General features: G+C 39.7%; 1 protein-coding gene across 4 annotated transcripts in view; it reads left to right on the top strand.

Annotated features, from left to right (window-relative positions):
• SNX10 (sorting nexin 10) overlaps window positions 1–14589 on the top strand; it is a 53574-nt gene extending 38985 nt beyond the window's left edge. For all 4 annotated transcript variants that reach the window (XM_053927242.2, XM_053927241.2, XM_053927243.1 and 1 more), the window contains 5 exons: window positions 853–939; window positions 4375–4475; window positions 4867–4965; window positions 12096–12308; window positions 12764–14589. In XM_053927242.2, the coding sequence (XP_053783217.1) occupies window positions 853–939; window positions 4375–4475; window positions 4867–4965; window positions 12096–12308; window positions 12764–12845 (582 nt within the window). In that variant the 3' untranslated portion in view covers window positions 12846–14589. The remainder of the gene's footprint in view (window positions 1–852; window positions 940–4374; window positions 4476–4866; window positions 4966–12095; window positions 12309–12763) is intronic.
• Window positions 14590–15004: the final 415 nt, after the last annotated feature.

Genomic DNA, 15004 nt, shown 5'->3' with positions numbered 1-15004 from the left:
TTCAATTAACAAATTTATAATCCCCAAGTGAATAAATTATACTTTAAAATTTATCAAGCCAAACAATGCATTTTTTTTGTTATACATGTTGTCATATTTATTTAAAAGATTTTATTTGTTTACTTTTAGAGGGAGGGGAAGGGAGAGAGAAGGAGAGGGAGAGAAACTCTGATGTACGAGAGAACCATCGATTGGTTGCCTCTCGCACACCCCCACCTGGGGACCTGACCCACAACCCTGGCGTGTGCCCTGACCAGGGATTGAATCCTGGCAACCTTTCCGTTCTCAGGCTGGTGCTCAGTCCACTGAGCCCCACCAGCGGGGCCGTGTTAGCATATTTTTAAATGAAGCTTTTCCTCATGAAGCTGGGGCACACACGGAGTCATTGTACATGGTCACCGCTTGCCTTTCACATGACCTTTGCTACTTGTTTGTGTTCTAGGGAGTGAGTGATATATGAGGCAGGGCCTACAGTTTTAATTTAGAACGATTAAGAAAGTAAGAAATGACCACTTTTAAAATTTGAGAAACACGTGTACCTATTTTTCATGATTAAAATATACTTTCTTACTGTCCTCTTATAACATGTAAAACTCTCCAGAAGCTCAACAAGCTTGGTGTTGCATTATTTTCAAAATTCCATTTTGTGGCAAAAGTGTTTTTTTTTGTGGGGGGTGGGGCGGGGGACTTCCTATGGAGCCCAATTCATTAACTTCTTGTTTTTTGAAGAACCACGACCACACTGGTTAAAGTTCATTTCCGTTTTGTTCTAGTACAGCTATTTCTCTCATCTGTTGCCAGCCCCTACTTGCAGTCCTGAAACACAGCTCTTTGTTTATGATGCCCTTACAGGAATTCGTCAGTGTCTGGGTTCGAGACCCTAGGATTCAGAAGGAGGACTTCTGGCATTCTTATATCGACTATGAGATATGTATTCACGTAAGTATGCAGTCAATAGTCCATAGAAATCATAGTAAGTTTTAGTGGCGTATGTTTGATGGGATAGTATGATATACTTGCAATTGAAATTTGTGAAGTTCTCTTAATTCAAAGAACCGAATTTTAATGATCACAGCTAATGCTTGTATCTTGAAGTAGTAAGATGGCCCCTGAAGTTGAAAATTTCTTATTTGAATTCCTTATTGCACCTGTGTTAATATTAATATTTTAGTGTTTATTGCCTTCATGAAGATGCAAATACATATAAAATTCATGGCTAAAGAATATTTATACCTCATTAATAGTATTTATGATCTGTTATAGCGTACTTCCGGGAAATAAATGTATTGCTTGATGTCTTCTGTTTTGAGAGGATGCAGAGTTCTCTGGGGAGGAGATGTGCAGTGTTTTACACGTAGAATAAGAGAGTAGGAACTGTTGAACAACAACAACAAAATTTAAAAAGAGAGAAAAAAGGAAGTAGGAACTGAGTATGTGTAACTTTTTTGCCCTAATCTAGCTTCTGAGTAATGAACACAAGTAAATAACTAGAAATAACGTTCTTTGATTAGAAAGCATGCTCTGTCATAATCTCTCAAACAGTGTCACGTGGTGTGTGGCCTTCTGTGATCATCTTGAGCAGGGTCAGCAAACTTTTTCTGTGAAGGGCCAGGTAGTAGCCCTGACTGGTGTCATCCCACAAAGCAAAGGGTCACTGTTTGATTCCTGGTCAGGGCATGTGCTGGGTTGCAGGCCTGGTCCCCGGTCCCCGGTTGGGGATCAAGGTTTCTTTCCCTCTCTTCCTCCCTCCCACCCCTCTCTCTAAAAATAAATCTTTAAAGGGCCAGGTAGTAAATGTCTTCAGCTCTGTGAGCTGCACAGTCTTTCCCCACACTACTCGATTCTGCTCTCGTAGGGTGAGAGCAGCTGTAAACAAGACAGAAATGAATGCGTGTAGTTGTGTTCCAATAAAACTTTATTTGTGAAGACAAGTGGCAAGGTGGATCTGACCCACGTGTTAGAGCTTTAGGGCCCTGATCATGAATATAGTCACTTTCCCCCTCTGATTTTTTGGGGGGGACATAGCAACAGGCCCAGGTTTTCTCTGTGACTGCACAGCACAAGCCAGGTAAAATTTAGCTGCCTTTAATTTTCCCATGATACGGAGCTACGTTGGTAGATCGCACATGCCATCACTAGCTATAAAACTTTTCTTTTTCCCTCCCAAGGCTCTCCAACTTAGAAAATAAACAACCTGAAAACTCAGAGCTGCTTTTTCGATGATTGTGTTGAAGGCCATTGCCAGGGTGTACTTTGTATTTTGATTTTGGTTTGGTTTTACTCATAAAGTCACGCCAGATACAAATTCTGTGTGGCAAATTTTAACACAAATGTATATGATTATGCCTTTGACAATGAAATTAAATTCTCTAGTGGCCTTTTAACTTTCTCTAAAAAATGTGTAGGTCCTTATGCTTTATGGTAGGCATGGAATTTGCTTATCCTCCGGGAATTAATGAAAGCATAGATTTTTCTCTGCTACATGAGTTGCATGATATGAATTCAGAAATGTCCATCCATCTCACACCAGAAACGGTGGATTCCACGAATATTATTTGGTGGTGTTTCTCAGACATGCTAGTAAGTTGATAATGAGTACAGCTTGGCTTGACAGATAGCAGACACAAGCAAATCTATTTAGAGGAACTTGATAAATTAGTGATTTCAGGATAGTCTGATCCTGAAGCGGCTTCTACCTGTTGAACAATTAAGCATCAGTGGGGGGACTGGAGAGTCACAGTCAGCCTCCCTTAGATGCTGTAACCAAAGAGCTTTGCAGGTGGAGAAGCCATTGTTTAACCTATTTAAATTAATCTCAAGGGAAATGATATCAGGCAACTCTGAAATCTTATTTACTTGGAATTTTAAACTAGTGGACTGTAGAGTAGATAGTCTGTCATCTATACTCCCTAAACTTGCTTTGCAAAGAAGGACTTACGGGTAGGTGGACCTTTGTCTGGCACAGGTGCCAGCGAGACCTGCAGTTTTGGCCTCCACATGGTCCTAAACAGAGAAGTGAAAGGGTGTTGGAATCGACCCAGTGTGTACCCAAGGAGACGGGGTCCCACAGTGGCCTGATGCTCTCTGGGGAGGGAGCTCTGAGAGGACACCTGCCTGCCCAGGCCTCATTAGGGCACTAATTCAGGTGTGAACGGCCTGCTCTCCTAGTGCCCAAGGGTCACATTAGAGTGAGGCGCTGGCGTGCTTTGAAATCCACAGGCGGAGGAGTGTGGTACCACAAACCCCACCCAGCACCTTGGATAGGATGGAGACCAATTGCTGCTGTGGGGGCAGGTCTCTTAATTTAACCTCTCCGCATCCAGGGTTTTCTGAGAAATACCAGGAACTCTGTCTTACATTTCCTGGGGACAGTTTAAGAACTAATCACATTTCTTAAGGAAAACAACTGCTGGGTGCTTATTAAATGGTAGAATATGGCAAAAATTTTCTCATTTGGTAATTAAAGATTATAAAATAGAAATTTGAAATAAGTATAGAGCATGGAGGATCTTCTTCCAAAATCAACAAATATTTGTCCATCTCTTGTGTTAGCCACACAAGAAACACACGTATTTGCCAGTCCAGTGTTTACCCAAAGGAGAAACATTGTCATTTTGCTGAGGATGGGGACTCTGTAGGTGGCTTTTTCCATGTCTGCCTTAGGGTAGCTGGAAGGAAACCAACATCTAGTAACTAATAATAATGTTAATAAATGACATTTGCCTACTGCTTGCTATCAGTCCGCACACACTGAAATAGGTATACACCATTTCATCCGTTTTATCAATCAGGAAACTGGAGTGCAAGTGACTTGCCCCATAGCAGAGCCAGGACTGGAATTTAGGACACCCGTGAGGGTGTTTGTCCTGAGCATCTGACCCCTTTCTAACTCAGGTCACGTCTAGTGAGAAGGGAAATGCTGTTCTCTGGTTTCAGTGATTTCAGGATTCCCGGCGATCTGTAGTGATGGCCGTTTCAGGGACATGATGGCTTCTGTGATGTCACGTCAAGGACCAGGAGAAGGTGTCTCTAGTCCCCAAAGGCTTTTCCAGCTACATGGACAGAGGGAAGGTGTTGAAATGCAGTGGATGACCCTGAGTGCTGATGGGTCATTTATGCTTCAGGGTTTAATTTTTCTGATTCTCCTTTGAAGGCGGTGCTGGAGGTGATCGGGAGCTACTTTGGGACTCAGAATGACTGGCCTGCCTCAGGCCAACACCGCTCATTTATGGTTTAAATGCAAATGTATTTTTGTTTTTAAAAATCCTATTTAAACAAAGTTGTGTGTGGGGGGGTTATATAGTGAGTTATAGAAGTAACAAAAGGGCATTTTTTTCCTCAAGTGAGGCTTGTGTTTTTCTTTCTTCTGAACAGACCAATAGCATGTGTTTTACAATGAAAACATCTTGTGTACGAAGAAGATACAGAGAGTTCGTGTGGCTGAGGCAGAGACTCCAAAGTAACGCCCTGCTGGTGTAAGTGACTTAAAGAGTATATCGAGGAGACTTTATTATTGTATTCAATATTTAGAAATTTGACATGCATAATTTTATAAACTATGAAGGATTTAATAGACATTCTTGATTGTAAATATAGTTTTAGTTAGTTTTGTGGCTATGGCATTGGAATTCAAAATTTATCACTTGAATTCCACCAATTTTATGGGCATTAACCATGAGAGTCCTCAAAAATGTTTAAAAATGGGGTTTTCTCTAAGTTACCATTCTCTTATCCTTATTATACGACTACAATGTAATAAATAATTACTGTGCGATAATTATCATGCATACTTTGCTTCTACTTTGAGAGATTTCTGGAACTAAACCACCTTAATTTGATGATTATAATTTTTTTTTTCTTCACAAGGCAACTGCCAGAACTTCCATCTAAAAACCTGTTTTTCAATATGAACAATCGCCAGCATGTGGATCAACGGCGTCAGGGTCTGGAAGATTTCCTCAGAAAGTAAGTGTGCAGAAACTCGGGTGGCCCCACAGGAAGTGCGAGAAAAGTGGTTTGCAAGAGTTGGGTGTCCAGTGATCAGGTGGGGAGGACAGTGCCCTTTCTGGAATGCCGGTGATCGGCGCTGGAGCCGCGCTCACTCGTTCATTTCCTGTATTAGAGCTCCACCTTGTGGCTCACATCTGATGGTGCATATTCCGGACCAAATCTTGCCGAAAGAAAACAGTGAACTAATTGAGCCAGATAATAAATACGTGGTCCCTTAAGCTGTAAAGCAGAGCCAAATTACTTGGAAGTTTAGCTGACAAAACTAAAATTTGCCAGGAGACAGATGTACCTTATTAAAAAGGCACTTCTTAACAACCATCGTTATTTACAGCAGTTAGGATTGACAGATGAAAATCAGCTCTGCAAGTGGACGGCTAATACCCTTCTGGCTCCTCCAAATGAATAGTTTAACTCTACTCTTCGGAGGGAATATTTATAAGGGAGTATTTATTGGTGTTTGATAGTCTCAGTGGGTTATTAACTCTGGATTACTTGGTGATGGGAGCTACTATAGTTAAGGCGATTTAAATTCACGCTACTATAATCTTTTTTCCACTCTGGAGTGCTGGAATACCCATCCCACGGGAGAGCACGTTGGTTTGCACACAGACTCTGAGGCCAGATTGCCTGGGTTCAAATCCTGGCTCTGCTACTTATAAGCTGGGCGCTTGGGCATGTCTTTTACCTCCTCTTTGCCTGTATTTTTCCATCTGTAAAATGGAGTTAACAATAGTACCTGCTGTATAAGATTGCTGAGAGGATTAAATGAATTAATGAATGTAAAGCTTTGTAGAAAAGCTATTTCATGCATCAAACAAATAATGGCCAATACTCGGATACCACATATTATATGCCAGACTGTTAAAATGCCAGATTCTAACATGTTTAAATGCCAGTCATCTTCCAGGTATTCTCCATTTGATACAATACACCTATGTAGACATTTTCCCACTGCTTAGAACAGTTTTTGAACTCGTTAATTTTGATACTTTTTAGTGCTTCTCCCGTTTTTTGTTTCACCTCTTCAATATCAGCAAAATGTTTTCCTTTGAGGACTTTTTTCATCTGGGGAAACAGAAGGTCGCTCAGGGCAAGATCGGGTGAATAGGGAGGGTGGGCATGGGAGGGTCATGCCATTTTTGGTCAAACACTGAACACAGCAGGGTGTGGGCAGGTGCGCTTGTAAATCACCCATCATGAAATGGGCAAAGGCATTGAAAGAGTCTTCAAAAAAAAATTCACTGAAGATGAACGCAGCCTCTCACAACATCAGCGGGTGCACTGACACGGATGGGTTCTGAGAACACTCACTGGTGGGGGAAGCCTGTACTACAAGGGGCCCGCCCTCCAGAAGACAACTCCTGTTTTTCTTGCATCCGCCCTCGCATACTGCCTTCTCTCCATGTGGCTCATTCATAAAGGGTTCGGTTATTAAGTATGCACATGGATATTAGTATTTATTTCTATTAGATTGTTAGGCTGCCTTTCCTTTGAAGGGGTCATGGAGACATGTAGAAACACCCAAGATTATAAAATGAGGGAGGCCTGGAAAAGAATAAGAAGCCAGAGAAATAAAAATGACACGAGACTATGAGACCGAGTACCTGAGCCAGGTCCTGGGGAAGCATTTCAGAGGGATTCTTCTGAGCATCACGCGCCTGACAGAACAAAGATCTGAGATCGGGTCCAGTTTTTCTGCCCTTTCTCTGGGGACAGCTCCCATCTTACTTGTTCACTGTATGAGACCCAGGTGGCGGATAGCCTCTCCCTTAAGACATGGTCCCTGCAGTCCAAGTTTGCAGAGTGGCCTGTCGCTCCCTATGCTGCTTGGAGAAGTTGCAGACCGCCCATTGACAGTGAGGCCTGGGCGGGGACAGCCAAACCCCACGGTCCCCATCAGCACTGGGGAGCCGCTTGTCTTCTCTAGAGAGGCTGCCTTCTGTGAGGTCAAAGGATGGCATATGTCTCTATATTTATGTTGCTAGTTAATCGCAGGGCATGTGGGTTTTCTTCTTTTTAAACCAGGAATCACGTCGCTGTATTTTTAAAAAGATTTTATTTATTTATTTTTAGAGAGAGGGGAAGGGAGGGAGAAAGAGAGAAGCATCAATATGTGGTTGCCTCTCACATGCCCCCTTCTGGGGACCAGGCCCGAAACCCAGGCATGTGCCCTGACTGGGAATCAACCAGCGACCCTTTGCTTCACAGTCCAGTGCTGAATTCACTGAGCCACACCAGCCAGGGCCGCTTCATTGTTTTGAACATGACCTTTCCTTGTGGTTGATCCTACTGAATTAATGACTTCAGTGAGTGTCATTTGGCTGCAGTGGAGTTCTGCTTACACTCGGTTATTTTTGCATCCTGTATCGTTTGGCTGCTTGCTGACTGAATTCAATGCAGACGTCATAGTGAAAAGTGCCTTGGGTCAGGAGCTGGAGGAGCCGGGCTCCTGGTCTCTCATGAATCTTGGCTCCTGATGGTTTTCTGGCTACATGACCATGGGAAAGTCACTGAATTCCTTTGAGCCTTGGTTTGCTACAAAGAGTGCAATAATGTTACCCATGCATTGCCGACCTCACTGGGTGGGTGTGTCGCAAAAGTGATGCATTGGGGGAAAAACTGTTTTTTAGGTGACTACTTTGGGCCGGGCTGGGTACCGGGGATACAGGACTGCACAAAATGAACACAAATCCTTTCCTTTTGTAGCTTCTGGTCTAGTGGGGAAGCACTAAATGTGTATCAGGGATGGCTAGAGTCATTAGCATTGGATCTGGACTACCAACCAGAAATCAAGTCATAGAACAGACACCAAGTTCTCTTGTGATGCTGTTTGGTCAGCTGTGCTGTGTGAACAAGAGTCTCCAAGCCGGTGATGCTTCTCTGTGGTTTGAACCTGAGGGAAGCAAGGAGTCTAATACCATGTGGCTGGATTCAGGCCTGACCTAAATGACCGGGATGCTGTGGCCCCTCCTGCCCCTCCCCACCTTCCTGTGGTGTAGAAGTGACAACCTTCCATGACTTCGGTGCCCCTGGTGTCTCTCAGCCTGAGCGCACTTTGGGAAACAGGACGTGATGTCCAGTTTGGCACTGTGTCCTGTCCCCAGCTTGACACCCTCTGAGGTTTCATTGGTTACCTTTTACGTAAGGCCACCATCAACAGCCTGTGCCTTGTTTGTTTGTAGGACACTTTAGGAACTTGAAAGGGAAGACACCACAGTATTAAATATGAAATATGCTTGTGTGATAGATTTTTAGCATGTGTTTAAAAAAATCTGGTCTTTATGTAAGTTTTGAAGTTATGAACCAAGGGCACTTACAAAACACTTCAAAACTGAAATGCTGCTAATTCTGGGCATATGTGTGTATATAACAGGGTTTTTTTTTTTCATTTTAAGGTCATTTGTGAAATAATATATGTTTAATAGCAAAGTACACATCCAGGTCAGTCTTCATAGAGGAATTAGAAAGTTGTTTCTTTCACTAGGTGCCAAAAAAATAATTTATACCATGTATTGAACACTTGCTATATGTGTAGCTTTTTACACATTTTATCTCGGTACCTACAGTGATATTAGGAGCTGGGTATGATCTCAATTTTATAGACAAGGAGATTACAGGAAAGGTGGAGGCACTATATTAATCCCAGGAAATGGCAAGTTTACAATGAGCAGAACTCTTAAGTGCAAGTTAAATTTGGTCAGTATGATTGTGAGATATTTCAAATGTATTCATTTTTCCTCAATTTTGGTTATAATCGCCCTTTTGGATTTTTCTTCCCCGTCTAATAAATTGTAAGTCACTTCTTGTAGCTATGGAAAAGGAAAGTTATAGACTAAAATGATAAACTCTGTTAATAGACTCTAACTGTGAAAATGGCCTTCCTACTAATTTTTTACGTTTGATTGATAATCACAAATGGGAGCCAGCTCTCCTTTACTGAATTCATCCCATTAATATAACTCTGTGTCCCTTACAAAGTAGGCTTTTGTATTACAGTTTTGTATTCCTTCAAAACTGAAGGAATGTTACAATGTTACAGTCTTTCACCAAAGGGTGCCCTAGAAACACTAGATTCTCTCTCCCTCTCTCTCTCTCTCTCTCTCTCTCTCTCTCTCTCTCTCTCTCACACACACACACACACACACACACACACACACACACACACACTCTTTTTATGTCTTTGTGTTCAATAGAGGGCGCCACAGCACAATTCATGAATGTCTTCAGGGAAGATTTGTAGGTTGTGTTTTTTTCTCATGGTTAAGAGATAAACAGGCTGAATTAAATTCGTTTTGCCTACATCAGACTGCTAACCTCCCACATGTGATGCAAATGTGTATATGTGTTACTACATTGGGTTCAGCAGACCCAGGGCATCCTTAGTTAGGATTGAATGTTTTTGCATAGCTCTGTATTGTTCTCAACTGAACCAATATATAATACACCTAATAAAATCATGTTGAGGAAAACCAGATTTTTGACTGTATCCAATTCAAGGGAAAACAGGTTTTGCTTTGTTTAAAGTTGTTATGGGAAAAGGAATAACTTCTGACTCATGTTTTAAATAGCTTTTCACAGATTCCTTTAAAATTCTAGAGGCTATTTTTTGGTTCCTTTTATAAAGGCTTGAAAATTGTATACACTTATTTTTATGGAGGCTTATAATGATGACATTTTATTGACTGTTTTACAAAGTACTCTTTATATTCAGTTTGAAGTTGGTTTACTTTACTGCTATTAGATTTGTTTGTGGAAACTGTGGTGCAAATATGACTAGGGCAAAAAGATTTAATATGGTGATACAAATGCAGCAACGCTCTCTGACATGTATTAAACCAGATACAACTTTAAGTGAAATAGTTTAGTTATGCTCACTGAAGCAGGAGGGAAATCCCTCTCAAAATTTTGTATTCTTAATTCTGGAATGAAATATCTGAGTAAAAATAAAAATCATAAACACATTAAAAATTATTTTTGTTTACTTAAAACTCATACCCGTGGAGCATAGTGGCATAAATTTGGCCAGCCAGACTGAAAGAATTGAAAAACCCAGGAGGGTGCATAGCAGATGTACTGTTTTTGAACTTGTGGCCTGTGTGGGTGGTCAGAGGTTCCCACCCCCGCCACATCCTCCTCCTACTTCAGAACTGAGAGCTGGGTGTGCCCGGTTCCCTCTTGCTTTTCACCTGTGTGTCCTCCAGATGGCAGTATTACGCAGAAAAGAAAACACTGGGAAATGAGTCTAATGTACAGTAAAATTGGAAATTGAATTATAGCTCAAGAAAAAAGACAGTAGCCTTGAGGTCCCGATCAACCTGGGCTCTGATCACTTTTGTTTGCTGTACCCATGTGTTAGGTTACTAGCAAGTTAATAACAGCGCGTGAGCAGTTCAAGGCTCACTAGAATTGCTTTAGACATGAAATAAAGCTAAAATGAATTTGTGTCCAATATCATTGGCATTAGTGCTCATTACTTTTGTGGTGTAATGCCTTGAACCATCTAAAATCAATTTTAAAGATTACCCATTATTTTATAAAGAAAATAAAACACATTTCCACCAGAAACAAAGCAGTAAGTATAATCCTATGAGCCGTTGCTTGTCCCGTCGCTGGCAGGAAGCACTCTGTACAAACTTCACAGCGCGTGCAAGTTAATATTAACGGGCCATTGCCGTGTAAATCTCCTCTGGATGTGAAGTATTTAAAACAAGAGTGGTAAACATCGGTAAATGTAGAAAATAAATCTCGAAGAGTAGGAAGAGAGAGGAATTTGCTACTTTACTACTTGTATTTGGCAAAGTACTCTTTATCATGTAATTATGGCCCTTTTCTGGGAGAACCCAGGGCAGACGACACGGAGGGGGAGGAAGTATTTAGCTGCTTTGCTTGAGACTTTGCCTTTTAAAAAGCACAAAGGTTTTACTTTTTCTTTTTGTAGGCTGGGAAAGAATATTTTCTTAAACTATGTTTGTAAGCCTATTGCAGCCAAGGGCACAGCTAGATTTTAGTGTGGATACTGTGCTTTCTTAGACGTTTGCCATCTTGAAAAAATAAATCTGTTTCATTTTGAAGGGAAGGAAATATTTTAATAACCTTGGGTTTTAAGTAAATTAAATATGAGTGGCCAAAAGAGATGAACTTTCCTGGTTACTTATTTAAAAATGTGGAGTAGAAAGTAAGGCCCATGTAGTCTTAAATATGTAACCTATTTTTCATAGCTCTCTCCATAAAAAATCCCATGTCGGACAAAATTATACTTGGGTTTTAGTATTTTAGTTTTGTATCCTACAACTGCTTTTCGTATCTTGTCACTATGTCATTATTAATAGGGACAAGATTAGCATACTTAAAAGTCTTTGCTAAAAAGATAAAAACAGTTTTTATTTAAATAGAAGGCTGTACTTTCTCAGGAAAAAACAGGTTCACTGATAATAGGAGTTTGAGCATGTATAGATTTTGCTACAGGTTAGCTTTTATTCCTCCCTGTGGTTCTGAGGCACTAGTTGAAATCTGTACACTGTGGAGAAATTTCCAGTCAATCTTAGGTGTTCAAAAAAAAAAAAAAGCCACCTCTCAACTGAGCCCTTGTAAACTTGTACAAGCATAGCAGTAAAGTCTTTTTTTTCCATAAAAAGATGACTTTTTAACAGAACTTTAATAGTAGTTGAAAGTTTTGATGTTTCCTGACAGCCTAGCCCATAAAGATCACAGAACTGACATGCTGGTTGGCAGTAAATTTTTTTTTAAGTGGAATACATTTCTATGACTACACAAGCAAAATATCTCCATAATTAATCCACATGGCCACAACAGATGGTTAAATTGAAGAAATGTCCTTGAAGTTATTCTTTTAACAGATGTTCTTAACTATTAGCTTCATGTTTTTACTCACCTAAATTTCCAAATAATTGAATAAAAGTTAACATATGCTTTCATCCCTTTAATAGGCAGAGTCCAGAATGGATGCAGAGTTTGCCATAGTGGAGAAGTGGCTTCAGAGGCACCTTTCTAATGTTCCTCTCTCTCCTGCCCTGTGGTTGTCCGTCCCTGTCCACTGATTATTTCCCCTTTCCCCCCTTATATAGGGTCCTACACAACGCGCTCCTGCTTTCAGACAGCAGACTTCACCTCTTCTTGCAAAGCCACCTGAATGCAGAGGACATTGAGGCGTGCGTCTCTGGGCAGACTAAATACTCCGTAGAGGAAGCGATTCACAAGTTTGCCTTGACGAACAGGCGCTTCCCTGAAGAAAATGAAGAAGGAAAGAAAGAAAACGATATAGATTATGATTCAGAAAGGTATTTCCTTGCATTTCCATGGAGTGTGTGTGTACTTCTGCCACACGTAGCACACCCACGCCTGCGTGCGGACAGCTCCACACACTTCCCTTTCTTGTTGATGTTATACTAAGATAATGAAAAAATTAATTGACTGAGATTTTATTGAGTTGTGACAGCTCATCATAGTAGTCTTCACACACACCTCCACACTGAATTAATGAATGCAGTAGAAATTCAATTATCTGCATTCTGATTATGTGACTTTCATTTAGTCAGACTTGAATTATTCGCGTTTAAATTATCTAGCTAAAAAAATATCCAACTGCACTCCAAATGGCTAATTAAAAGTCCAAATTTCCTGTCTCTCTTTGTGACTGGAGATAATTAAAGTTCTCCTCTGTTACTCAGGCTTTGAGTGTGTTGTGAAAACCAATTTCCTCTTTTTATTATTTTCCCCCTCTCTTCTTTTCCAGTTCATCCTCCGGGTTTGGACAGAGTAGCGATGACAGCAGTTCACGGGGGTGTAAAATGAGCACAGCTCCGCAGGAACCCTGAACAAGAATTCTAATGTGACCATCTTAGGAATAGCAAATTATGTCCAGTCATAGAGAAGAAAGCTCGCTGATGATATGTTCTTACCTAAAGCTCACTGTCTTGATATAAGGTATTTAAATTCTTCGAGACGTTGGGTTGTTTATTAGTGCTGTTTTTATGTTGTCTTATTTTGGCCAAGCTTCCGTAGAAAGCTAAAAGCCTGTGATCGCAACACTCTTCTTTTAAAGGCACACATCATTGGTAAAACAAGAACCTGTCCTCAAATGAAATGATTTATACGCTCAAAAAAACTTAGTGGGTTCTTTGGATTTGGAAAGACAGGTAAATAGATAGCATTTAAAATGCAGGTAGAGGAGTCCTTCTTGCATCAGTGGGGCAGTGTGACCGTGAACACAGCGTGCGTGAGCTTAACCACGAGGAAGACTGACAGCCTAGATCAGACTGCCTCGTCCAGACATGTGGCTGATGCTTGGTGGGTACCTCCCCTGCACCAGGAAACACTTTGCTTGTGGATGTTTGACTGAAATATTTTAAGAGCATTTAACTTTTCCAGTATCCTGTTTCACACGTAGATGGGAAAGGTATCTTATGAATAAAGACATATTAAAATAATGTTTACACATTAGACAAAACAGAAATAGTGCTAGTAATTTTGCTGATATTTGCAATATGTAGATTCAGAAATACAGTTTCATTGTCCAACATCAGCTTTAACACATGGTTTCTGGAAATGAATCATTTGTTTTCATTATCATTGTGTAATTAGAATTACAGGTTAATGACTTATTTTCTGACTAAATGTGCAATTTCTTATCACTAGATGACTTTGTCAGTGGTGGTTACTTGTCACTTATGTTTAGGTTAGAGTAGTATCTTATAAAATCAATAAATTTAATTTTACCAATAAGTATTCCAATAATTTAGAAAAGGATATCAACTTGTTAATTTCAGAATTAATTATTCATTTTTTAAAAAGCCTTTTCTTTTTAGGTATCTGCCAGAGAATTGGTATAATTTAATATAATTTAATAAAATATTTTTTTCATGGCCCAAAGTGAAAATGTCTTAAACTACATTGAACTTCAAATTTCAGATGAAGCAGCATTTTCCTGAGATAACCATCCAAGTTTCTTTCCTTTTGAACAGAGCAAAGCATCTCTGAAACTAACAGGAAGATATTTTTAGATAACTGGGATAACTTGTTGCTATAATTAAATGTTACCTCACTTCATTTGAATTAGGAATTTAAAAGTTATTGTATCATTAAGAAGTCTTTGAAATGTCTGTAACTAAGAAGATATAGAAACAAATTAAATTAGAATAAGAATGATTTCTGTAATTTCTCCTTTTTGTTTTTGTTTTTTTTGTTTGGTGTAAAACATTATTGACCTTTTGTAAATATTGTGACTTAATGTATTGGATCTTGTTACTTTATCATCTAACACTCATTATTTTACTACAGAAAAAAAGAGGTTTATCAATTTCTTTTTATCGTGCCAACATGTAAAGTTTACCGTCCCGTCATTTAAGAGCGATCCCCAGCTCTTTGGCGATATGTATTTGAATTCACGTTATTTCTGTTTTTCAGCAGTTTTGAAAAGCATGTAATATATACTACCAATTGTCATATTACTTTTAAATGATGTAACAGCCATCAAAATGGATATTAAGTGATGCCTAATACTGTGGTATTGTAAACCTCATGAGCTCACCATTTTCACATTAAACATGAAAACAAAATCAACTTTAGTTTGTTGGATCACTTATTTTACATGAGAATGTTTTTCTTCTAACTTAGACCTAAATTCAGTGTGTTTTTGAATGATGGGCAATTTTTAATGAAGTTGGGTAAAACTTGTGTTCCTATTCACTCTGGTTATACACATTTGAGGCTTTTAGCCTTGGTTTGGTGGTTTTGGTACCTAAGCACTGTTAAAGCTGATATCCAGCAGCTGCGATATTTAGATGAGCTTCAGCCTCCAATGGCTTTCTGGCTTTGTTCAAGTCTCTTCTTTTTCTTTGGCATAGTTTTATAAAGTTTTTTTTAGGAAAAGAAAATAATTACTTATGTAATTAAACTAAATAGAATAGGTATATATTTAAAACTGTTTTTTTAATGTAACTTAAATTTAAAGAATGCTAACCCTGGGTGTTTTATG

The sequence above is a fragment of the Desmodus rotundus genome, chromosome 6, assembly GCF_022682495.2.
Source record: "Desmodus rotundus isolate HL8 chromosome 6, HLdesRot8A.1, whole genome shotgun sequence".
Taxonomy (NCBI): Eukaryota; Metazoa; Chordata; class Mammalia; order Chiroptera; family Phyllostomidae; genus Desmodus; species Desmodus rotundus.
This window is presented reverse-complemented; position numbering and strand designations above follow the sequence as displayed.